The sequence below is a fragment of the Brassica oleracea genome, chromosome C8 (genome assembly GCF_000695525.1).
Source record: "Brassica oleracea var. oleracea cultivar TO1000 chromosome C8, BOL, whole genome shotgun sequence".
NCBI lineage: Eukaryota > Viridiplantae > Streptophyta > Magnoliopsida > Brassicales > Brassicaceae > Brassica > Brassica oleracea.
Window position 1 is genome coordinate 38,006,583 of NC_027755.1, and position 21,795 is coordinate 38,028,377.

General features: G+C 39.5%; 9 protein-coding genes and 2 non-coding genes across 13 annotated transcripts; 4 read left to right on the plus strand and 7 right to left on the minus strand.

Annotated features, from left to right (window-relative positions):
* Window positions 1–2: 2 nt before the first annotated feature.
* On the minus strand, window positions 3–1,487 carry LOC106311009 (putative SNAP25 homologous protein SNAP30). Its single transcript, XM_013748239.1, has 5 exons — window positions 1,046–1,487; window positions 870–963; window positions 452–579; window positions 268–365; window positions 3–187 (listed from the first exon to the last, which is right to left on the minus strand). Exons 1-5 carry the CDS (start codon window positions 1,424–1,426, stop codon window positions 88–90), a joined length of 801 nt encoding a protein of 266 aa, XP_013603693.1. The 5' UTR covers window positions 1,427–1,487; the 3' UTR covers window positions 3–87.
* Window positions 1,488–2,655: 1,168 nt separating this feature from the next.
* LOC106307476 lies at window positions 2,656–4,833 on the minus strand. 2 transcript variants are annotated; one of them, XM_013744446.1, is made up of 3 exons: window positions 4,732–4,833; window positions 4,004–4,163; window positions 2,656–3,907 (listed from the first exon to the last, which is right to left on the minus strand). In XM_013744446.1, the coding sequence occupies exons 2-3, from the start codon at window positions 4,149–4,151 to the stop codon at window positions 2,898–2,900; spliced, it is 1,158 nt and encodes a 385-aa protein (XP_013599900.1). In that variant the 5' UTR covers window positions 4,152–4,163; window positions 4,732–4,833; the 3' UTR covers window positions 2,656–2,897. The 2 variants fall into 2 exon arrangements, with proteins under 2 accessions (XP_013599900.1, XP_013599899.1); XM_013744445.1 differs by having other exon boundaries at window positions 2,656–3,910; window positions 4,732–4,823.
* A 163-nt stretch (window positions 4,834–4,996) lies between these two features.
* LOC106307685 (protein KTI12 homolog) lies at window positions 4,997–6,563 on the plus strand. The gene is made up of 2 exons (XM_013744703.1): window positions 4,997–5,177; window positions 5,444–6,563. Exon 2 carries the CDS (start codon window positions 5,466–5,468, stop codon window positions 6,372–6,374), a length of 909 nt encoding a protein of 302 aa, XP_013600157.1. The 5' UTR covers window positions 4,997–5,177; window positions 5,444–5,465; the 3' UTR covers window positions 6,375–6,563.
* Window positions 6,564–6,924: 361 nt separating this feature from the next.
* On the minus strand, window positions 6,925–6,997 carry TRNAA-UGC. The gene has a single exon. It is a non-coding gene; the product is annotated as a tRNA-Ala (tRNA).
* A 452-nt stretch (window positions 6,998–7,449) lies between these two features.
* Window positions 7,450–8,371, plus strand: LOC106307849 (PLASMODESMATA CALLOSE-BINDING PROTEIN 1-like). Its single transcript, XM_013744922.1, has 4 exons — window positions 7,450–7,551; window positions 7,634–7,873; window positions 7,939–7,975; window positions 8,061–8,371. Exons 1-4 carry the CDS (start codon window positions 7,500–7,502, stop codon window positions 8,182–8,184), a joined length of 453 nt encoding a protein of 150 aa, XP_013600376.1. The 5' UTR covers window positions 7,450–7,499; the 3' UTR covers window positions 8,185–8,371.
* Window positions 8,372–8,722: 351 nt separating this feature from the next.
* TRNAA-UGC lies at window positions 8,723–8,795 on the minus strand. Its single transcript has one exon. It is a non-coding gene; the product is annotated as a tRNA-Ala (tRNA).
* A 354-nt stretch (window positions 8,796–9,149) lies between these two features.
* LOC106307848 (PLASMODESMATA CALLOSE-BINDING PROTEIN 1-like) lies at window positions 9,150–10,176 on the plus strand. The gene is made up of 4 exons (XM_013744921.1): window positions 9,150–9,315; window positions 9,396–9,638; window positions 9,705–9,741; window positions 9,831–10,176. Exons 1-4 carry the CDS (start codon window positions 9,264–9,266, stop codon window positions 10,036–10,038), a joined length of 540 nt encoding a protein of 179 aa, XP_013600375.1. The 5' UTR covers window positions 9,150–9,263; the 3' UTR covers window positions 10,039–10,176.
* A 223-nt stretch (window positions 10,177–10,399) lies between these two features.
* Window positions 10,400–11,616, minus strand: LOC106307847. Its single transcript, XM_013744920.1, has 2 exons — window positions 11,498–11,616; window positions 10,400–11,404 (listed from the first exon to the last, which is right to left on the minus strand). The coding sequence occupies exons 1-2, from the start codon at window positions 11,527–11,529 to the stop codon at window positions 10,558–10,560; spliced, it is 879 nt and encodes a 292-aa protein (XP_013600374.1). The 5' UTR covers window positions 11,530–11,616; the 3' UTR covers window positions 10,400–10,557.
* Window positions 11,617–11,929: 313 nt separating this feature from the next.
* Window positions 11,930–14,852, plus strand: LOC106311906 (pentatricopeptide repeat-containing protein At3g22470, mitochondrial-like). The gene is made up of 2 exons (XM_013749234.1): window positions 11,930–13,954; window positions 14,568–14,852. Exon 1 carries the CDS (start codon window positions 11,985–11,987, stop codon window positions 13,893–13,895), a length of 1,911 nt encoding a protein of 636 aa, XP_013604688.1. The 5' UTR covers window positions 11,930–11,984; the 3' UTR covers window positions 13,896–13,954; window positions 14,568–14,852.
* Window positions 14,853–14,914: 62 nt separating this feature from the next.
* LOC106311905 (factor of DNA methylation 4) lies at window positions 14,915–18,481 on the minus strand. Of its 2 annotated transcripts, none has more exons than XM_013749231.1 (7): window positions 18,380–18,481; window positions 16,488–17,694; window positions 16,216–16,397; window positions 16,056–16,124; window positions 15,709–15,987; window positions 15,417–15,626; window positions 14,915–15,326 (listed from the first exon to the last, which is right to left on the minus strand). In XM_013749231.1, the coding sequence occupies exons 2-7, from the start codon at window positions 17,686–17,688 to the stop codon at window positions 15,090–15,092; spliced, it is 2,178 nt and encodes a 725-aa protein (XP_013604685.1). In that variant the 5' UTR covers window positions 17,689–17,694; window positions 18,380–18,481; the 3' UTR covers window positions 14,915–15,089. The 2 variants fall into 2 exon arrangements, with proteins under 2 accessions (XP_013604685.1, XP_013604686.1); XM_013749232.1 differs by lacking the exon at window positions 18,380–18,481 and adding an exon at window positions 17,771–18,032.
* A 958-nt stretch (window positions 18,482–19,439) lies between these two features.
* On the minus strand, window positions 19,440–20,966 carry LOC106309341 (F-box/FBD/LRR-repeat protein At1g13780-like). The gene is made up of 3 exons (XM_013746375.1): window positions 20,019–20,966; window positions 19,796–19,936; window positions 19,440–19,703 (listed from the first exon to the last, which is right to left on the minus strand). Exons 1-3 carry the CDS (start codon window positions 20,961–20,963, stop codon window positions 19,440–19,442), a joined length of 1,350 nt encoding a protein of 449 aa, XP_013601829.1. The 5' UTR covers window positions 20,964–20,966.
* Window positions 20,967–21,795: the final 829 nt, after the last annotated feature.

Genomic DNA, 21,795 nt, shown 5'->3' on the forward strand with positions numbered 1-21,795 from the left:
AGAATATAGTTTCAGAGCTGTACGAACGTAAAGAGAAAAAAATACGTATAGGAGAATAGTACGTTTTTGTTTTGTTTGGGAAGGTGTTTATTTGGAAAGCAAGTGACGTGCCCGTTGATTAGCTCCTTGAACACGGTTGTTAAGCTCATCAATATCGCCGTCCAGATGATCCAGAGCCTTGTTTTGCCTGCAATAATAATGACAATAAGTACTCATAAGTATAAAAAATGTGTGAAAATACGTATGTATGCAAGTGTGTTATCTGACTTGTCGAGCTCAGATCCCATGTCAAGGGCCATGCCCTTAAGATCACCCAAAATGTCACTTAAATCTGAAAGTCCATCGTCTTGCTTTGCCTTCTCTTGCTGCACACATCAAAACATACCATTTTTTTGAGATTCTCAAATTAATACCAAGTTAAGAATTTGAAGAATAAGAAGAAGACAAACACCTCCACTTTCTGCATAGCGTTTGTTGGTTGGTCTGATGGTATCGGTTGGCTGCTTGATCGTCCTTTCGCAGCCAAACCAAGTTTCTCTCGCTCTTCTTTGTTATTCGCGCTCTTCTTCGACGCTTTATCTAAACCATTCAACCAAACACATGATCTTAATCAAGAATCAAGAATCAATTATCAATGATCAAGAATCATTTGAGAGTCTCCGGAAAAGTTAACGCAATAAGAAGCACATATATTTCCATAATTTGACGTATACAAATTTTTTGATGTTCAGCATAAACATTAACTTATCATGGTGATGTTTAAATTAATAATGCAAATATCTAATGATTATTCCCGCATTTGTGGATTGAACACCTAGTTAAATAATATGAAGATTGAGATGATACAATATGTGAATTATAGTCTCTACCTGGTGTGATCATAGGTCCTGCGATCTCTTTACCCTTCTTAGGTTTCCATGGCTTAGAAAACATTCCTCCTAAACTGTTCAAAAGCTTCTCTCCCTGCTCTCAAACAACATTTATCAACAATCATAAAAGAGAAACAGAACATCTATGTAAAAAAAAGTTAAGAAACGGCAATTACCCGACCGAGATCTTTATCCATTTCAACAGCCATAACATGAGTCCTGTTAATCTGTTCACCTTGCGCGTGCAACATATCAAGCGTCCTCGTAGCGTCCGATCTTATATCTTCAGCGATCTTAAGACAGTTGTTGACACCTTTGGTTGTTTCTTCGGCTTTATAAACCGCGTACTTCTCTAAATCCTCCGTCGTCTGGCTCTGCAGATCACCAGAGTTGCTGAAACCCTTCTTGTACTTGTCGTCATCTTCGTCGAAATCTGGTGTTATGAGGACTGGTTCCGAAGAAGTTCTTCTTCCTCCATTGATTGTTCCTCCTCCTTTGTTGTTTGATGATTCGTTGGGAACTTTGTTGTTCCCCGGAGATTTTAAGAATCCAAACATTTATTCGACAATGAGAGAAAGACTATTGATTGAGATGTCGTCTCCAAAGAGAAGATTCAGATTAAAGAAAAATCTAGAGAAAGGAAAAGGAAAATGGTTATCCAAAAATAGAAACATGTGAATTTCAAGAACGGATCAAAAGAATTGTTTAGATTCTCTCTCTGTTTGTAAGCCAATGAAAGGAACCAGAGATGAAGGGGAGACATCACGACAAGTCCTTTGTTTCTCTCCTACTTTCAGACCGTTAAGAGTGTCTCTGTTCTGTTAATGACCAAAACATGTTGCTACGTTTTGATTTGAGTAAGTCTCCTTGGTTCTGGTACGGTAATGCCAAAGTCCAAAGGCTTGGATCGTTTAAAACCTCTGCTCTATCATCGCATCTCATCATATTCAGCGTTTCTGCGAAGGTGAACTCGACTTCAAAGTCAAAATTGTCAATCGATTCTGCCATCGTTGCACATCAGCCAAAGGTCCAATTCATACACTTATCTATGCTTGTCATTGTTTGTTTGGGGAAGTCGATGCTCGTCATCACTTCCAACGAGCCAATAACTGTCACGATGAGCCTCTTCTTTTCGGTTATGGCATCCCTTGCTATTCCGGATGAGGTCTCTAGAACCGGAATTTATGGTTCAACTCTCTCTGACCAGGCTACTCTAATGAAGTCTCTGACTTCAGCTGCTCAAGCTCCGACAATGGCAACCATGCTGTTTGTTTCACTGTTAAATTCACCAATGGAATCGGAGAAGAAAAGAATTTCAACTGCCTCACCATCTCGCTTATCGATCTTTTTGCTACTCTGATGTGTTGAGATTCACATAGTCTCCCGGGGCAACATAGACGGGAGCTGTTCTCTTTCGTTTGACGGGTGCGCTAGCCTCTGTTGGTTTCCCACCTCCCACCCCTCTTCAAACCCCTTTCACTAGGGTATTTCAACGTCTTTTCAGACTATTTAAAGCTCTTTCGAGCTGTGATTTCAAGGATTCAAGTGAAGATTATCCGTGGATCTCTCTACTTCGAACTAGTCTCTCTTTGTAACACTTCTATCTTAGGTTTTATTATTGTTGTTCATCTTACCGTCGAGCATACCTCCGGTTATAAATGTTGTAGCGCCTTAAGTTTGAATTAATGAAATTTGTAACAAAAAAAAAGAGGCGGTCGCAAGATCTAAGTGAGTGTTTATAACATTAAAAGAGTTAATAAAAAGATATGAAAATCTGTACTACAGATGAAAAGGTTAGTTTATTAAACAGTTTCTGAAGATTTTTTTTCTTCTTCTTACAAGAAACTCTAATCCTGATTTACAAAAGGTAATTATAAAATACAAAAAGAAAAAGACTCAAGGTCTTGAACTATACAGAGAACACAACATATACACAACATCCAGCTTTGGATTTTCTTAAATAATGCATTTACACATACACAAGATCCTAGAGCAGAGTAACAATGGAGATTGGAGACCATTATTCATTTACTTCCTCCTAGAGAACTCATCCCATGGGTCTTCTTGACCAAAGATCTCGTCGATAATGTTGGAAGTTGGAAGAAAATCAATCTTCTTAGTCCAACAATGATCAAATGAATAAAAATGATCCTCCACAAGATCATTGCAGTGGCGCCAGTAGTTCCCAACGTTAGATTCCTCTCTGTTTACGTTGGACTGGAAGTCATCGGACATGCACGAATCTTCTTCTGCATCTCCTGAGAGGCCGTTTCCGGTTTTTTTCTCATCTGGAGTTTCAGGACCATAAAAAGTGTTGTCATACTCTACTTGCCACTCATCATCGTCACTATCGATGTCCAAGCTTCTAGAACGATTCTGAACAGCTCGTCTTCGCAGGATGAAGACGTTGAAATAGTAGCTCACAATCTCCTTCATGGTTCGCGAAGGAAACGCAGACTTTAAGTGCTTCCATAAATCCCGGTCAAGTGAAACCGGGTTGGAGTAAACAACCTCGTGGAATAGATCTTCCTCGTCCTCGGTTAGTTTACCAGCGACTTCCTCTCCCATTTCACCGAGACCTATGCTTAGACATCTTTCGTATCCGATAGTTTCGAATAAGCCCTCTCTGTTCTCAATGATATGCTGCTGCACGCACCTGATGGAGCCTTTATCCACGCAAATGCATTCTTTTCTTCCTTTACCGATTTCAAAGAACTCGGTTTCACGGTCAGGCATTGGAATGACGCACTTCCCCATCAGTTGCTCTTCGTTGTGATTAGCATCACGGACTTCTTCCTTGACACATTCAGGAATATCAGCCTGGTAATCCGACCCAATTGGAACTTGTTTTCTAGGAGAACTCTGACACCAATCAACATCGTCTGCCGGGTAATCTGACTCAGGAGATTCGTGAGAAAGGGTAGACTGAGTCGTAGCATCCTCCTCGGATGTGATCCAAGAGAAAGGTGCGTTGGTCTCAAACCCCTCCTCAACATTATCCTCACATTTAACACTGTAGAGATCACTCAGATCCTCTCCTGCTAATAAAACACAGCGCAAGACAAACAAGAATTAAGCAGCATGCTTAACTTTATCATGTTAACCCATCTGCAACTGCTGCATACTATTATTACCTATGACAAGACCAGACTTCTCCGGTGAAACACGATATGGAACTCCATCATCTAGTTTGGGAAGCTTGTTGCAATAACTAATCTCTCTTGCATGCTTCATGTTGAGCTCTTGCACATCCTCAGCTTCAAAAGTGCGCTTAACACCCATATTTTTTTGTACCTGTAAAATGAAAAACCAAAAGCAAATTTAGTTACTTGGCGTGGAGGTTATCTTATGTCAACTGCTACTTATATAACATCCACACACTAACATGTAACAAACAACAAGTCTATAACGCTGAGAGCTCTAAGTCCCATGTTAAGTTAAGTACTGAGGGGAATTTAATTAAAAGTACAAAACCCCCAAATGAATATGAGTAAATTAAAAAATCCCCAAATCTGAACGAAACCCTAACCCTAGATTTCAATTCACGGCGTAGATCAACAAATCAGGAATCAAAAATCAAAGAATTGGCTAATTCTCGGAATAACAGACACAAGCCCTCTGTTAATTAACAGATTTGACAAACCCTAGAAAATCGAAATCTAAAACAATTGGGGAAAACTAGAAATTAAGAATGAATCCGATAAGAATAACAAAATGAATTAAACACCTAAACGAAAAATTGATCAGATCTGTTGTTTACAGATCTAGATCTAGCTCAAACCCTAGATTTGACCACAACCAATGGATGATATCAAAACAGGTATCAATCGAAAGATGGAATCAAGAGGAAAACGAAAATTACAATTGATTCGAAGATAGATCTGGAAGAAGGAAGAGATCTGAACACGAATTCAAGAAAAAATAAATTTGGGGGAAGACCCGGCCCGGATTAAATTCGGATACCGAGACAGCACCGAATGAGCTGTACCTTATAAAAACACTTTAAACGATTTGAAATTACAAAATTATCCTCGCCGTTTACCAGCACGTGCCCAACTTGCTTTGGCATATCCGCGTCTCTCTTTGTAAACCGAAACGTAATTCGTATTCAATTTGAACAAACCGGACCAAGCAAACTCAACCGGTTATAATCTAATCCTCTCTCATAAACCCTAAATTCCCAAATCAGATTCTCACGCGACCTTTCTCTCGACAACACTCTCGACTTTTTGCTTCCGGTTTCGATCTTTCGCTGATTGTATACAGATTCCGTACATCTACAGTTCGTTGCATCTGCTCGTGATCTGAGTAAGTATAGCTTATCTCTTTTGATTCATGAAAAGCCCACTTTCGTGGATCAATTTACTCGAATTATACTTTTACTTGCTTGATTTCTTAATGATCCATTGATCCCTAATGTTACTTATTGATATAGCTATAGAAAGTTGGATGCTTTGAATCTGGGGTCTTTGCCTATCCCTTAGTTATGTGTTTGATGTCCTTTAGCTGTTAGAAACGATTGTTATCATCATATTAGCTTTGGATCTCAAGTTCTATGTTGTTCCATTTTGTAGGTAGTGTGACAAGTTCAGACCAATGGCGCTTGTTGTGATTTGTGGGCAACCTTGCAGTGGGAAGTCAACAGCTGCAGTAGCCTTATCCGAAGCACTGAAAGAATCTGAAACGAAGCAGAACGTTAGAATCATCGACGAGGCTTCGTTTCATCTAGACCGCAACCAGAACTATGCCAACATGCCCGCAGAGAAGATGCTTAGAGGAAAGCTTAGGTCGGATGTCGATAGATCTGTTTCGAGAGGAGACATTGTTATCGTAGATTCCTTGAACAGCATCAAAGGTTACAGATACGAGCTGTGGTGTATTGCGCGTGCCGCTGGGATTAGGTACTGTGTTCTCTTCTGTGATGTGGATGAAGATCGTTGCAGGGAGTGGAATAAGGAACGTGAGGGTAGAGGCGAGGCTTCGTATGACGATGGTATATTCGAAGATCTGGTGAGAAGGTTCGAGAAACCTGAGAGGAGAAACCGATGGGATTCGCCTCTCTTTGAGCTGTACCCTTCTAGAGATGGGATAGAGAAATCATCTCCTGTGGTTTTAGAAGCTGTGACCTATCTGACCAAGACTGTTGATTCCAAAACTCAAGACGTGAGGATACTCCAACCGAGTATCGCGACTCAGTCTGCGAGATTCTCAGAAGCGAATTCTCTTTACGAGTTGGACAGAGCGACACAAGAAGTTATTAATGCGATCGTGGAACAACAAGCGCTTGGTGGGGCTATAAGCAGAGTTACTCTTGGTAATGATCTTCCTCCAATCGAAATCTCCAGACCAATTGGACTACCGGAGCTTGGTAGGCTTCGGAGAACGTTTGTTAAGTTGATGGGTCAATCGAGTCTGAGCGGGCCACCGGTACCAACTGACGCAAACAGTGGAAAGAGACGGTTTGTGGATTACTTGAACAGAGAGTTTGGAGGTAATAACGCTTGAAATTGGTGGGTGAAGAAACATTTTACAGTTTGTTTTTTCATCTTCTCAACACAAGTCAAGTTTACACTCTGTGCTCTTGAGTGAAAAGTTGTGGACAAATTGATGTATTTTTCTTATGCAAACATATAATTATCATTTATCAAGTTAAACAGTTTTTTTTTGTGTAATAATATCTTTCCAGTTCTTGAATGACTCTGTCTTTGAACATGGGTACGACTAAAAGGGGCTAAAAGGTATTTTATTGGCCCATAAAGTTATAAAGTTGCGCAGTTTCAGCTAGTGTTGTACCATACCAGCATGTCTACTCAAAAACTATCTTCATTTCAGGCTAATGTTGATAGAAGAGAAACAAATTACTTTTCACTTTCACTCTGACGATATCTTGAAACTGCCTTTTGTTTAGTGTCAGCTAGTGTTGTACCAGTTCGGTTTTACATTGTCTTTTGCATCTTGCAGATACTGTGTTAGACATCGCTTGCGCTCTAAGTAGATAAAAGTATCTCCAAAAATAATTTGACTGTACATTAAAACGGAAAAGGCAAACCAATTTTGGAGATGCGGGGGATCGAACCCCGTGCCTCTCGCATGCAAAGCGAGCGCTCTACCATTTGAGCTACATCCCCATATGACTAAAGCTTCAATTACGTTAAATAAATACGGTTTTCGACTAAAAAGTCTATCATAACAACAAACTACGAAGAAGTAGAAAGTACAACTAACAAAACTGAAATAGCTACGAATAAGTAGTAAGTACAACTAACAAAACTGAGATGATTAATGAGATAACAGGTTAACCACACAATTATCTTAGATGCTGCGTGCAACAACCCGAGAGGGCCCCCGCATAGTTTGTCAGTTTCTTTTTCTTATTGTACGTTACAAATCCAACTTACTAAATATACTTTTATTTTTCTCTAAAAATGTTCACACTTAAATACAATCAGTTTTTATTCACACTACAAACCATATATCGTATTTGGAACTTTGTAACCAACTGATTGGCTTACAAGTTTCTTTACACTATATATATATTTATCAAATCAACTTTCATTTTCCAAGTTCTCTACATCATATCCTGTCTATTTCGTGCTTCTCCTAAAAGAGTGATCTTAAGACCCAATCATCATGAGAATGTTTCTAGCTCTCTTCCTTCTCTTGGCCTTGACCACATCTTCAAGTAAGTACCTTTCTTCTCTTCTTGGTATACGGTCCAATAACAGTATTTAAGATTTTCTTGCTGTGTCTCTCTTTCTCTATAGGTGCAACTTACTGTCTCTGCAAAGAAGGGACAGTAGACAACGCACTTCAAGCATCAATAGACTATGCTTGTGGAAAATTAGATTGTAACCCAATCCTTGACAAGGGTGCTTGTTATCAACCAAACACCATCAAAAGCCACTGTGATTGGGCTGTTAACAGCTACTTCCAGAATCAAGATCAAGCCCCTGGAAGCTGCGACTTCACTGGAACTGCCACTACCAGTCAAAACCCACCTTCAAGTAAGTAAAAAAAATCTACATTTTGATGAGAAAAGTTGTGGTCTTGATGAGGTTCTTTTGTGCAGATTTGGTTACCGGATGTGTCTATCCTTCAAGCCCTAGGTAACTAATGATCACTAACACAAACCTAAGCCTGTCTCATTTACATGGATATGACTTATAGAAAGTTTGGTGTGTGTATTAACAGCTCTCCAGGATCGCTTCCTTCAACTACACCATCACCGGGAACAAACAAGACAAACAGTGCTGCCAGTTTGGTCATTTCCCCTGCTTTCGCAATCTGTTTATCAACACTTGCGTTTCTGATGTAACGTTCGTGTGGAGACAAAGACATCCACATGGGTCCGTCTTTGGTTCCCTTTTGGGTGGAAAAGGAAGCTTCAGTCGTCATTGTGGTTTATATTTCTGTTGTTGCATTTATGTGAAAGTTGCTCTAATTAGAATCTTGAGTAAATAAATAAAATAAAACAGAGCATCATGATAAAGACTTGTCAATAAAAAGATACCATATTTTTATAATTTCTAATGATTAATCATAGACTAAAGCAAAATTTATTCACCATTTTAGTAGCTTCAACATCCAATTTAGATTATTGTTCTACAACTTCAGCAACGCAAGTGCCACCAGACATCATTTGTAGTAATCTACCAGTTGTTATTCAGTTAAAACTAAGGTTTCTCTCTTTAGGTGTGGTGTTATTCAGTTAAAAAAATATACTCTGTGGCAAAGAAAGAGAAACCTATGTTCCTCGTTATAACATGCCAGAGAGTATACTTGCTAATACTGAGAATAAGTATCTTGAGAAATCATTCGACTGTAACATTAAAAGGAAAAAGGTAAAATCAATGTGGAGATGCGGGGCATCGAACCCCGTGCCTCTCGCATGCAAAGCGAGCGCTCTACCATTTGAGCTACATCCCCAATTGTTAATACGCACACTACAATAAATAAAAATAAAATGTCAGACCAAAAGTTCTAACAACAATCTACGAATAAGTACAATTAACAGAACATTAATTGTATGATAGTGAAACAAACAAGCCAAAGAGAAATGCGTGAAGCATATAATTAATCAATTATCAAAGATGCGTTATGCAACAACCCGAGTGGGCCCCGAATAGTTTGTCAATTTCTGTTTCTTATTCAACGTTATAAATCAACTTACCAAAATATATACATAATAATCGTAGTTAGACTTGGAACTTTGTTACCAAAAGACTGACTCACAAGTTATATATATATATACTACTAAATCAACAAGTATCATTTTCCAATGCTCTAAACTTTCTCTACATCTTCTCTCTCTAAAGCCATCATCTTGGTTTTGGTGTGTGCCTTGCTGTCTATTTTGGTGCTTCCCCTAGATAAGTGACCTTAAGACTAATCATCATGAGAATGTTTCTAGGTGTCTTGCTTCTCTTGGCCTTGACCACATCTTCAAGTAAGTCTTTCTTCTCTTCTTCCTAAAGGGTCCATAACATTTACTTAAAATTTTCTTGCTCTGTTTCTCTTTCTCTCTAGGTGCTATTTACTGTCTCTGCAAAGATGGGATAGGAGACAACCAGCTTCAAACATCGATAGACTATGCTTGTGGAACCTTAGCAGATTGTAACCCAATCCATGACAAGGGTGCTTGTTATCAACCAAACACCATCAAAAACCACTGTGATTGGTCTGTTAACAGCTACTTCCAGAAAGCAGCTCAGGCCCCTGGAAGCTGTAATTTCTCTGGAACTGCCACTACCAGTCAAAACCCACCTTCAAGTAAGTCAATCAACTTATAGATTTGATGAGAAAAGTTATGATCTTGATGACGTTCTTTTGTTGTAGATTTGGTTACTGGATGTATATATCCTTCAAGCGCTAGGTGATGATCACTTCCATTAACCTTAACCTGTCTCATATTCATAAACATGACTTAGAGAAAGTTTGGTGCGTGTGTGTGTGTATTAACAGCTCTGCAGGGTCGCCTCCTTCAACTACACCACCAACGGGAACAACTCCAACAACAAACGGAACCGGAGGCTTTACTCCATTTCCGGGAACTCCTCCTGCTTTTGGTCCAACCGGAACCGGAGGCTTTACCCCAAGCAAAGCTGCTTCAAGTTTGGTCATTTCCTCTGTTTTCACGCTCTGTTTCTCATCACTAGCGTTTCTGATGTAAGGTCCGTGTAGAGACAAAAGACATCCACATGGGTCCGTCTTTTGATTCCCTTTTGGGTAGAAAAGGAAGCTTCAGTGGTCATTGTGGTTTATATTTCTGTTTTTTCCCATTTATGTGAAAGATGCTCTAATTAGAATCTTGAGTAAATAATTGCCAAAAAAAAAAACAGAACATCATGATAAAGACTTGTCAACAACAACGTTAGGAACTCGTGGGTTGTGTAAGAAGATACCATTTTTAATTTCTAATGACCAATCATAGACTCACAGAAAATTTATTCAACTAAAAAGACCAACCAACAATAAAACGAAGTGAAGTGCCACTGCCAACTACTACTTTAAGGTAAGAAACACACCTTCAATAATTGATCAAGCCTCTCTAATTAACACAAAGGCAAGTCTCACCAACAAACTCTGTGATCTGGCAATAAACAAGAATCACAGCCCCATATTATTCCGAACAAGAAACAGATAAGTACACAATGTAAACACTGAACTTAACAAAAAGATAAAAACAAAATCAATCTACAAGATTCCCATCGATTTCATAGAACAAACGGTTACAGCTCTCACTAAGAATCTCAGCTCTACGCATAATCTTCTTGCAATCTCCATGCCTTCGCTTAGGGCTAAACTCTCTCAGCCTCACATGAGGATCCTTGATACCCACGTCATTGTATATCTCCCTCGCAGGAACCACATGCTTCTCCCAAAACTCAACGAGCGCAGGCCTCATCTCCTCCCAAAACGCGTTGTCTCTCCAAACTCTAAACAGACTGCTCCCGTTACGAGTCCAGCAGTAAAGATCCAACCACTCCGTATCCACAATCTCCATCAAACCCTGAAGCTGCGGAACACAATGATAAGGAACCTTCTTCCACGGATACGCTCCTCTCGGCTTCTCACCTTCACCACCATCACCACCTCCTTTGTAAAACGGACACTTCACTTCTACAACAGAAGTCGAACTCGCTCCATTGATCAATCCATCAGGAGAAGCTCCTAGCCAGTTTGTTTCTTCGCCGTTCTTGTTATAGACAACGAATCCAGGTCTAGCGATGACTTCGTTCCCTGTTAACAGTTTATATCTCTCGAGCGCTTCGGTTTCGTTATCAGCGTCCCAGAACGTGGCTTCGTTTCCGGAGAACTGTTTGGCTACACCGACTTTCTCTAGCCAAAGCTCGCGTCTACCTTCGGGCCAGAACCCGATGGCGCGTGAGAAGTTGCTAGCTGTCAGCCTGTTCTTCCTCAGATCTTGCCAGTCTTTGGTCTCGTTCTGAGGCTCTGGTGCTTCTTTCTTACTAATGATCTCAGAGTCGGGTTCTGCTTGAACGTGCAAGAAGCGATGACAGAAAGCTATCTCATCACTGCCAAAGAAACATCGAAACATGTGTAAGAATAAGAATCAAAAGTAAATATTAGAGAACTAATGAGCTTGATCAGATAGAGACAAGACTGACCGTGCGCGTTTGTAAAAGGTACGACGAAGCATATCGGCGGCGACTCGACGACGGCGGTAAGTAGATAAGATCGATTCTGAATTTTGACTTTTGAGGGTTTAAGGAAGCGACTCTGGTAGGACTCGTAACCAATGGGCCTTATCTAAACTCGGAACTAATGGGCCTCAGAGTTATAAAACATAATCCGGTTGGGTTTTAGTTGATTAAAACTTTGGAATCGGTTTGGTTCGGTGAAGCAAGAGTAACGAGGATTCACTGAAAACGAACCTTTCATGATCTGGTTTTGTGGCGGTTTAGTGAGATGCTAAAAGTTGGTATGGTATATTGATTTCTCATTATTTCTATAACAAACCGGTTTTTGGTCTGGTTCAACCTAAATGAACCGAGGTTAAGATATATGATTATCGAACCGAGTCTTCTATTGTTGTCTCCTCCGAAGAGAAAGGGAAAGAAAGCTGCCTTGATCGTATGCCCTAAGGAAAAAGGAATGATTCATCTGAAGAAGAAGAAGAAGATGGTGATACGAAGAACATGTATTCCTCTCCATCGGAAAGCTTTGGCATTGGTTCAGCCTCGTTTCTCTGGAACAGGTACTTCGATTGGTTCTAGCAGCGACAGAAATCTCTCTTATAGAGAGAAACTGAGGAGTGGACTCGTTGATATCAAGAAAGATGATGCTGTTGATCTCTTCCAATCTATGATTCAGTCTCGTCCACTCCCTATGGTCATAGATTTCAACAGATTGTTTGGTTCAGTTGCCAAAACAAAACAGCACGATCTCGTGTTAGCTCTCTGCAAGCAAATGGAAATGCAAGGGATTGCTTATGATCTCTACACTCTCAACATTATGATCAATTGCTTCTGCCGTCGTCAGAAACTCGGGTTTGCTTTTTCTGTGATGGGAAAGATGTTGAAGCTTGGGTACGAGCCCGACGCAGTCACATTCTCTACTTTGATAAATGGTTTATGTCTCAAGGGTCTAGTTTCCCAAGCTGTGGAGTTAGTTGATCGTATGGTGGAAATGAAGGTTATTCCAAATCTCATCATACTTAACACTCTTGTCAATGGCCTTTGTCTCCAAGATAGACTCTCTGAAGCAGTGGCTTTGATTGATCGAATGATGGAAAACGGATGTCAACCCGATCAGTTTACCTATGGTCCGATTTTGAACAGAATGTGCAAGTCAGGTAACACTGCCTCGGCCTTGGATCTCCTCAGGAAGATGGAACATAGAAAGATCAAGCCTCACGTAGTCACATACAATATTATTATTGACACTCTTTGCAAAGATGGGAACCTTGACGATGCCCTCAACCTTTTCAATGAAATGGAAACCAAAGGGATCAAAGCAGATGTCTTTACCTACAACTCTCTCATAGGGGGCTTCTGTAGTGCCGGCAGATGGGATAACGGCGCACAGTGGCTGAGTGATATGATCACAAGGGACATCACCCCGAACATCGTCACTTTCAATGCGTTGATTGATTGTTTTGTGAAAGAGGGAAAGCTTAGCGAGGCTCAAGAATTGTACAATGAGATGATCACAAGAGGCATAGATCCTGATACAATTACATATAGTACTTTGATATATGGGTTGTGCAACGAAAAGCGCTTAGATGAAGCCAACCAGATGATGGACCTGATGGTTAGCAAGGGTTGCGATCCGAGTATCGTGACTTATAGTATCCTTATAAACGGCTATTGCAAGGCTAAACGGGTTGATGAAGGTATGAGACTTTTCCGTAATATGTCTGTGAGGGGAGTGATTGCCAATACAGTCACTTATAGCACTCTCATCCAAGGCTTTTGTCAATCTGGGCAACTTAATGTGGCCAAGGAACTCTTCCAAGAGCTGGTTTCTGAAGGTGTTCATCCTAGTATTATGACTTACGGTATTTTGCTGGATGGGTTGTGTGACAATGGAGAACTAGAAGAGGCTTTGGGAATACTTGATCAAATGCACAATTGTAAGATGGATCCTGGTATTGGTATCTATACCATCATCATTCACGGGATGTGCAATGCTAGTAAGATCGATGATGCTTGGGATCTATTTTGTAGCCTCTCTTTCAAAGGAGTGAAGCCTGATGTTAAGATGTACACCGTAATGATTTCGGGATTGTGTAAGAAAGGCTCATTGTCCGAAGCTGATGCATTGTTTAGAAAACTGAAGGAAGATAGGTGTGAGCCAGGTGATTGTACGTACAACACACTAATCCGAGCACATCTTCGAGGCAGAGACATAAGCACGTCAGCTAAACTCATTGAAGAAATGAAGAGGTGTCGGTTCTCTGCTGATGCTTCCACTATAAAGTTGGTTATGGATATGTTAGTGGATGGTAGATTGGACAAAAGCTTTTTGGATATGCTTTCTGGTCCTTTTCAAGACAAATCATAAATCGTTGGGTTGAATCACCAAGATTCTGACGCTGGTTGCTCCTCTTTCCTCCGTGGCTGGTTCGTCCCGCTTCGCTTCCCGCCATTACTTTACATTGAGAATCTATGTTTCCTGAAAACTTGCTTGTTTCTGGTCAATATTGGTTGACTCATTGTGTCGGTATAAAGCTATCATTAAGAGTTTGAGCTTTATGTCTTCTTTTTCGATTCTCTTGGCCAATTGATTGATCTGTGACACTTTTGGAGCTAACTGTCTGTGGGTTTAAAGGGTCACTCACTAGTCACTAACTAATCTTTTTGGGTTCATTGAACCAACCAGTGTTTTTGTTTTCTGATATTTGGGAATCTTAGGATCAGAACCAGATGCCTTGAGTTGATGTTTGGATAAGTGAGTTGACTTCGTATTGATCCTTAGTTTTGAGTTCTTTGAGTGCTCTTTTGATCTTCTAAGGAAGGTTCTTGGCATCTATGAGGACTGATGGTTTTAGAGCTATTTCATAATAGCCCCGCTCTTTTGGACATGATCTTTCATCTACAACTTCTGTTATGTTCACTCTATTGTTAATCCAAGATACAACCTTAAGCATATTGTTCCTTCTACTTATTTATTCTCGTGTTCCGACTAGCTAATCGTGTCTTTTTTTGCCGGTGGGTTGCAATTTGCAAATTCCAGTCTTGCTGCTCTCTGCCGTTGCTGCGTGTTGGAGGAAGGCTGCTTCTGAGCCTTTTTTCTCTGCGGATCTCTTGTTTTTTTTTTTTTTTTGTCATTTTCAGTCACATTATATGTTCAACCCAAGACATACGCTTATAGCTCATGTCTCCTGTACTGTGAAATGTTTCATTGTCTGTTAATGCTGTGTCCTCTTTGTTTGAGAGTGGACTAATCCACACATGGATGAGAAAAAAAAAAACAGGTTTCTCGTGTATCTTCTTTGTAATTTCTATGAAATATCGATTCTGAATTTTGAGGGTTTAAGGAAGCGACTGTTGTCTAAACGAGTAATATGTAATTCAGGGGAATGAAGTCATAAACTAAGCACATAGATTAAATATCTTCGTCCAAGATCTCACTTTAACAACTGTCTCTCACTCTCTACTCTTGTGGAATATAAATCATAAAAACTCACAAGTCTTAATATAGGAGTATCAACTTATTAGCTAGCAACAAACTCGGTTTCAGATTCTTTTTTGCTTGTTACTTACGCTTGGGCTTTGGCTTGAGGTGCGTCCACAACTTCATCAGATAAACCACACCTTCTTTGAGAGTAGCTTTTCTTCCTTCTTTGAAGTTCCATAGCTCAGGCACTATGTACCTTCCACTTCCGTTATACTCGTTCCTCTCCATCAGCGCTTGTGTCACAGCTTCAAACACTTCGTCACCCAGCTCTTTCTTCAGTTCCTGCAGCTTCTCATCCTCTTCATTCAGCACCTCCTGCCAAAAATAAATTGTACACATTCTAAGAGCATTGTTTAAGAGAGAAGAGAAGAAAAGAAGAGGTGTATCGAATTGTATTGTTGTTACCTTGTGGATTCCGTCTATTTGGATAACCTTAATCGGATGCCAAGCCGAGTCTCTCAAGTGGTTGTCCCACAAGGAACAGAGCGTTGCTGCTTCAACATCAGCTTCTTCAGCTGGATATCTCTCTTTAGCTAGTTTCTGGAACGGTTTCTCATCCAATGCTCCCATTCTCTTCACAGATATCTGACCACGTAATGTCAACTCTTGCATTGACTGCACACATAGCTTAACCATGGTTACTATCCTAACATCAAATGGAGAGAGGGAAAAGGGAGAGGGAGAGACTGTTGCTTACTCTGATCAAAGCCTTGCGAGCATCCTGAAGCTCATCGTTAGTGTAGCCATGTTTAACAACAAGAGCTTGATAGAGTGACTCTTGGTATTCAGACTCCTCCTCTTTCTCCTTTAGTTTTTCTTTAGTCTTTTCTATCTCTTCCTTCATATCAGGATCTTCCATGTGTCCCATCACCTGCAGCCCACCCCTCATTCTCTCTATCTCCAGCTCCCGTGCCAGCTCATCATCCAGTTTCTTCTCCAGCTTTTTGACTCTCTCACGTAACTCATCTTTCTCCCTCTGTAAAACAAACAGCCCAGCAAATCAAAACAGACACTGCAACTTAGCATTAGCCTTAAAGCTTATACCTGTTGCTGTTTAGCCAATCTCGTCATTTCTTCATCCGCTTTGTTTTGCTCTTCAGTAGCCATTATGTTCTGACAAACAAATTAAAAGATTTCATCACAAATCATTGCGCAAACTTTTAACAAAAAAAAAAGGATTTGTACAAAGGATGTTGAACATTACCTTCTGTTTTTGCCATTGAAGCTTTCGTCGCTCAGTTTTGTTCAGCGTTTGACATTTATCAAGATATCTCTCCCTCTCTTCAAACTCTTTCCTTTGAGCTTCCAGATGCTGAGCTGCCTTCTCATGTTCATTTTTCACACTCGCCAAATAATCACGCGCCTTTTGCTGCATGCTACTCATCTCTAAACATTGAAAAATTAGTTAAAAAACAAATTAAGCTTCAGAATACTAATTTAATTTCATCAGTAAGTAAGAGAGAACAAAAACATTACTTTCATTATGAGCGTTGATCATTTCGTCCTTCTCTTTCATACTCCTCTGAAGCTCTGTACTGGTTTCTTTGTACTTGCTCTCTATCTCCTCAAGGTTAGTGCTTTTGGTCTCTAGTGTGTTTTCCAAGTTAGAGACAAGCGTGAACGCCCTTCTTTGCTGCTCTGCCTCTTTACCAGAAACAGTCACCAAGTCCCCTTGCTTCCTGAGGTGGTCTCCAACTACAGTTCTCGAGTAGTAGTCCTCCCTTTTCGCTATCCAACCGTAAAGCTCTTCGCCACGATCGCGTGCATAATCATAGTCTCTCTTCCCACACTGATTGACTTCAAAGTGCTTCTCAAACATGGTGGCGTTTCTGTAAGCTTCCCAGTCTTTGCCGAAGTAAACAATCGCAAAACCTGTGAAACCAACTCTGCCGTTCCACAGCGGCTCCACTTTGTGGGGGTTAAACCCTTTGCTAACAAACTCTTCCCTAATTTTGCTTCCACTCTCGCCAGCGAACTTGCCTGTTTTCTCATTATAAATTCTACTGATGTTGGCCAAGATCCCTTTCCATGGATGCACAAACATCAGACCATCATTACGAGCAGCCAAAGTATCACGCCTCTGAGGATATCTTGGAGAACCATGGCTGAGACCACTCTGTTGGACAGGTTCTTCCCCCTCTTTAGCACCAGCAGTGAGGCAAGCTCTCTTGGAAGGGTATGTACTGTCTTGGTTGCTCAAAGAGGAGTTAGGAGAAAACATCTGTCTTTCTTCACCACTTGGTACAGGATCATCTTCTCCTGAGACAGACATAGGTTCAGCTTCAGCGATACGTTGTGAACTGGATTTGACAAGGCTGCTATTCACTTCCCCTGCAGCAGAACTTGATGAGCCTGCTGTTATCCAGCTTCCGGTTAACACCTCTGTAGGAAGAGAAGAGACATCTGATGATGGTCTTTCCAGAGGGCGGAGATACTTCTTCATGTATCTCTCAAGCGCGAGATGTCTAGCTATCTCTCGGCCATCCTTAGCGCGGGAACTACCGCTGATGTTGTAAGCATGGCGAAGCAAGTCGTCAAAGTTGTAGTCACGCTTGCGGTGTAAGTAGCAGAAGGGACACCTGAAGAGAGAGTCAGAGATCTTGACCTTGCGAGTGCCGTCTTTCATTTCAGAGTAGTATCTGTACTCCAAATCATCCAGCTCTCTTCTTGAATACATCTCAACCTGCAACCACAAAGAAGCAAAGGAACTTGGTATAAATACATAATTAAACACTAATCACTGGGGTTGAACCTTATACCTGAAATTCACAGAAACCTACTAAAAGTTTACATCTTTTGAAAGCTTAGACGAAGAAGAACCACACAGGGAAGTTACAAACACACAAAATTTAGTAGAGACTGAGCTCAGAGACAACCCTAACTCAAATCCAAACGACATTTTCGTCGCCCAAAAGAGAAGATCATGAAAAAGTTGACCTTTTTACTCTTCTACAAAGATCAGAGTAGAAACATCATAAAGACACGAACTTTAGTGAGACTGAGCTACAGAACACACAAAACCCGTTCAGAACAGGAACTTACTAAAAGTTGACATCTTTGGAAAGATCAGAGTAAGAAACAACCCAGGAGATCATAAAGACACCAACTTTAGTGAGACTGAGCTACAGAACACAAAACCCTAACTCAATTCCAACGACATTTCGCTAACTAAAAGAAGATGAGAAAAAGTTGAGGTCTTTACTCTTCTACAGAGCTTAAAACACGAAGAAAGAGAGACCCAGAACTGTAAACGCGTAAAGAAACGAAACGAAATGAAACCCATTCGAAAATTTCAGGAAAAAAAAAAACACAAAATTTTGCAAATGTCTGTAGATACAAGTGAGCTGTAAGGGAAAAAGTTGCGAAACCTTTAGAGAGCGAAGAGAAGGGCGACGAGTCTCCTTGTAGGAGCAGGTGGGTAGGGACTAGGGAGCTTTATACATACATATATAACTTTCTATCAACAGACTCGGATTCGATAAAGACCAATCCAAGTAATCAGATTTAGTGAAAACCGATTAAAACCCAACTTGGAAATTTGATTGCTCAGGACTGTGTTTTTTTTTTTTTTAAATGTTTCTATTTATTGTTTAGTTTTTTTTTTTTATAATCCAAGTAATCCGGACACCCCGGATAGAACCCGACCAGCAGTATTTAAAGTTTAGTTGTAGTTATTTTTCTCTGTTTCAGATTAATTATCGTTCTAGAACTTAAAATTTATTTCATTTTAAATGTTGTTTTCAATGCATTTATTTACTAGTTTTTTCAATTTTGTCAATACTATTTAAGCTCATTAAATTATATCCAAATAAAATAATATATTAAATATGGATAAAACATGAAATTTAATGTTTTTTTTATAATTTGTGCGAAAAAGTCAAACGACAAATAATCTGAAACGGGGAATATCCGCGAACTTTATTTTTCTTAACATTTACAAATATTAAATTTGAAATGAAAAATGTTTGTTACAGCGATTTTTGATTTTTTTTAAAATTTTAGATATATAGGTCAAAGAAATTAAAAACTGAACTTAAGGAAAACATTATCGGAAAATGAGGAGGAATTTTTAACTATTATTATATTATTAAAAAGAAAAAATAAAAGAGATGAAGCAAGAGAATCTTAAAATCAAACTTTCCAAAATCTGTTTAGAACTGTAATTGCTTACTTGTTGTTCTTCATTAGCTTCATTTTCTAGTTTCAGTTAAGTTATAATTATCTAATAAAGTAATAATAAAATATTAATATTTTTAGCTCAGATAACCAATTCGATTTCTATCCGATAATGTTGCTCTAATAATACTTAATTTTCTTTAAATATTTATAGGAATAAGACATATATCCAAGAAGATTTAACAACAATGGTCAAGGAAGCCAACCATAACTAAAAAAAAAGAAGAGTTATACAGTGATAATGAAACTCATTCATTCATGGATAATTTGACATACTGGAGAACGTTTTGGGAGTTTATTAACTTTCTCGTATATGTTCTGATTATAAGCTGTAGGGCTCAGAATGAGTTTCTTCAGTACTACTGAGTTTTCAAGAAAGTAACTGGCTACTTTCATCTTCCCTTCCTCCCATTCAAACTTATCTTTAATCTCAACACACTCAAGAGTCGTTGAGACACACCGTGGCACATCTGTGAGTTCCAATCCCTCATTCATCTCCTCTGAATGAGCAACCTTCTGCAAACACATACACACACAAAAAGAAGGGGCTAAGTTTTCAATAGTACGCATCCATAACACCACAGTATTATAAGAAAAACATGATTTACCAAGACTAGGTGTTTGAGATTTGGGCAACACTCAAGAAAGGCTGGCAGAAACTGTAACAAGGCGCTAGGGAACACTGCTTCTAAACGAGATAAGTTGTTGAATTTAGGAATCATTCCTCCTTTTGAGTAAAGATCAAGGGCCTGCAGCACGAATATAGAATACAAGTGAGAGGTTTTGTCTTAGACAAAGTCCATGAACTGTTGTATGAATATATATATGTACCTTCACTGTTTTCTCAGAGATGATAATATGTCTTACACTCGATATCCCATTGAGAAAACCACGGATTTCATTCCTCTTTGATGCATCCCATGGATCAAAAAATCCGTACAAGTTGATAACAAACTTGATATCAAGGTTAACCATGATCATAGAAGTCAGGTTCTTCACCACAATGCTATCAAATTGATCTTCTCCTAGACTCATATACTCTAGCCCAGGAGCATCAATCTCAAGTGTGCATTCCACTCTCGAATGGTAATCCCTTACCTCCCTAAGCGGCAGCACACTAAACCTCTTCAAGCTTCGAGACCTCACTCGCATAACCCCAAATTCATCATTCCGAAGTGCATAATCATCATCCGTATCCCTCGCCAAAGTCAGCTCCTCAAGAACAGGACACCCTGAGAGGACTTTCTCCAGATGCACACGCCATTTAACTTCTTCAAGATGCATGAATCTTAGACAAGGCATGAAAACCAAACCAGGATCCATAAGTCCAGAAGAAGAGAGCTTTAAGTAAACCAATGTCTTGCTCGTGTAGAGATTCATAGGCATGAACTCGACACAAGCATAGTAAATACCGCGCTCTTCTAAATAACAGTTTCTGCTCACAACATCGAGATGTTGTGTTCCACGGCTAATCATTGTACCGACCCGGTCCATGAAACCATCTATCATGCGGGGCCTGCACCTAACCTTGACTTTTAAAAGACTTGACTCGGGGCTAAACTCGAGAAATCTTTCAACGAAGGTGAAGAGCACTTCTTCGTCGTCTTCATAAGCAATAAGAAAGCAGTTTAAGTCAAGAGCGGGAACGCTTAGCCAGAGATTCTTCCATCTCTTAGACAATATACCTGTCTGCACCGAATCTCCTGTCGGAAGGTATGAGAGTATTTGAGTGAGCAAAGAGTCCGGCAACTCGCTGATCATATCGCACCCAGGCATCACTAAACGAAACCCTAAGAGGGGAACAAACAACAAACAACATAAAAATAATAATATATCGTTTAGTATTTATACGTTTAAAGTTGTTCCGGGTTCCTCCTTTAGTAAAGTTAACTTTTTTATTGGTTATATGCCATTCGAAATTTTATGAAAATCAATTGTAATAACAGAGTATTTAAGGAAAAGTGCATATTTTCCATTATCACTATTGATTAATGTATTTGGGAGATTTGATATATAAATAATCTTCCAAAAATCAATTACAAAAGCGAATGAAAAAAGAAAATATAATAACAAATGATCAGTTTACAAATTGCATTTAGTAATACGATGCATATGATTTGACTTGGTATCATCACCATTCTAAGGAGCTCATATACAATCTTTTTTTTTTTTTTTGAACAAAGGGAGCTCATATACAATCTACAAGCCCCTTTTATACATGAGAAAACTAAACTACAAAGATTCATTAAAATTGATGATCATAATATAAGAAATCATCTCTTAACTTTTAACTAAAAAAATAAGAACTGGTTCTTAAACAAGATATTTAAAAACCAATTCTTAGTTTTTTAGTTAAAAGTTAAGATACGGTTTCTTATATTCCAATAAGAACATCACCCTAAGATACTGTTTCTTATATTCTCTACCGGCTACGAACGTCCAAAAACTCGGATACTCTCGATTCGTGCGCATCCTTATTTGGTAGGCTCTTATGATGAAACATTCTTGTCAGCTGACATGACCCGGTTGCAGCAGCCATAGCTGAATCGTGAATAGTAAACCACGTTCATGAATGACATAACCAAACTAAAAAATAATGAGAAGTCTA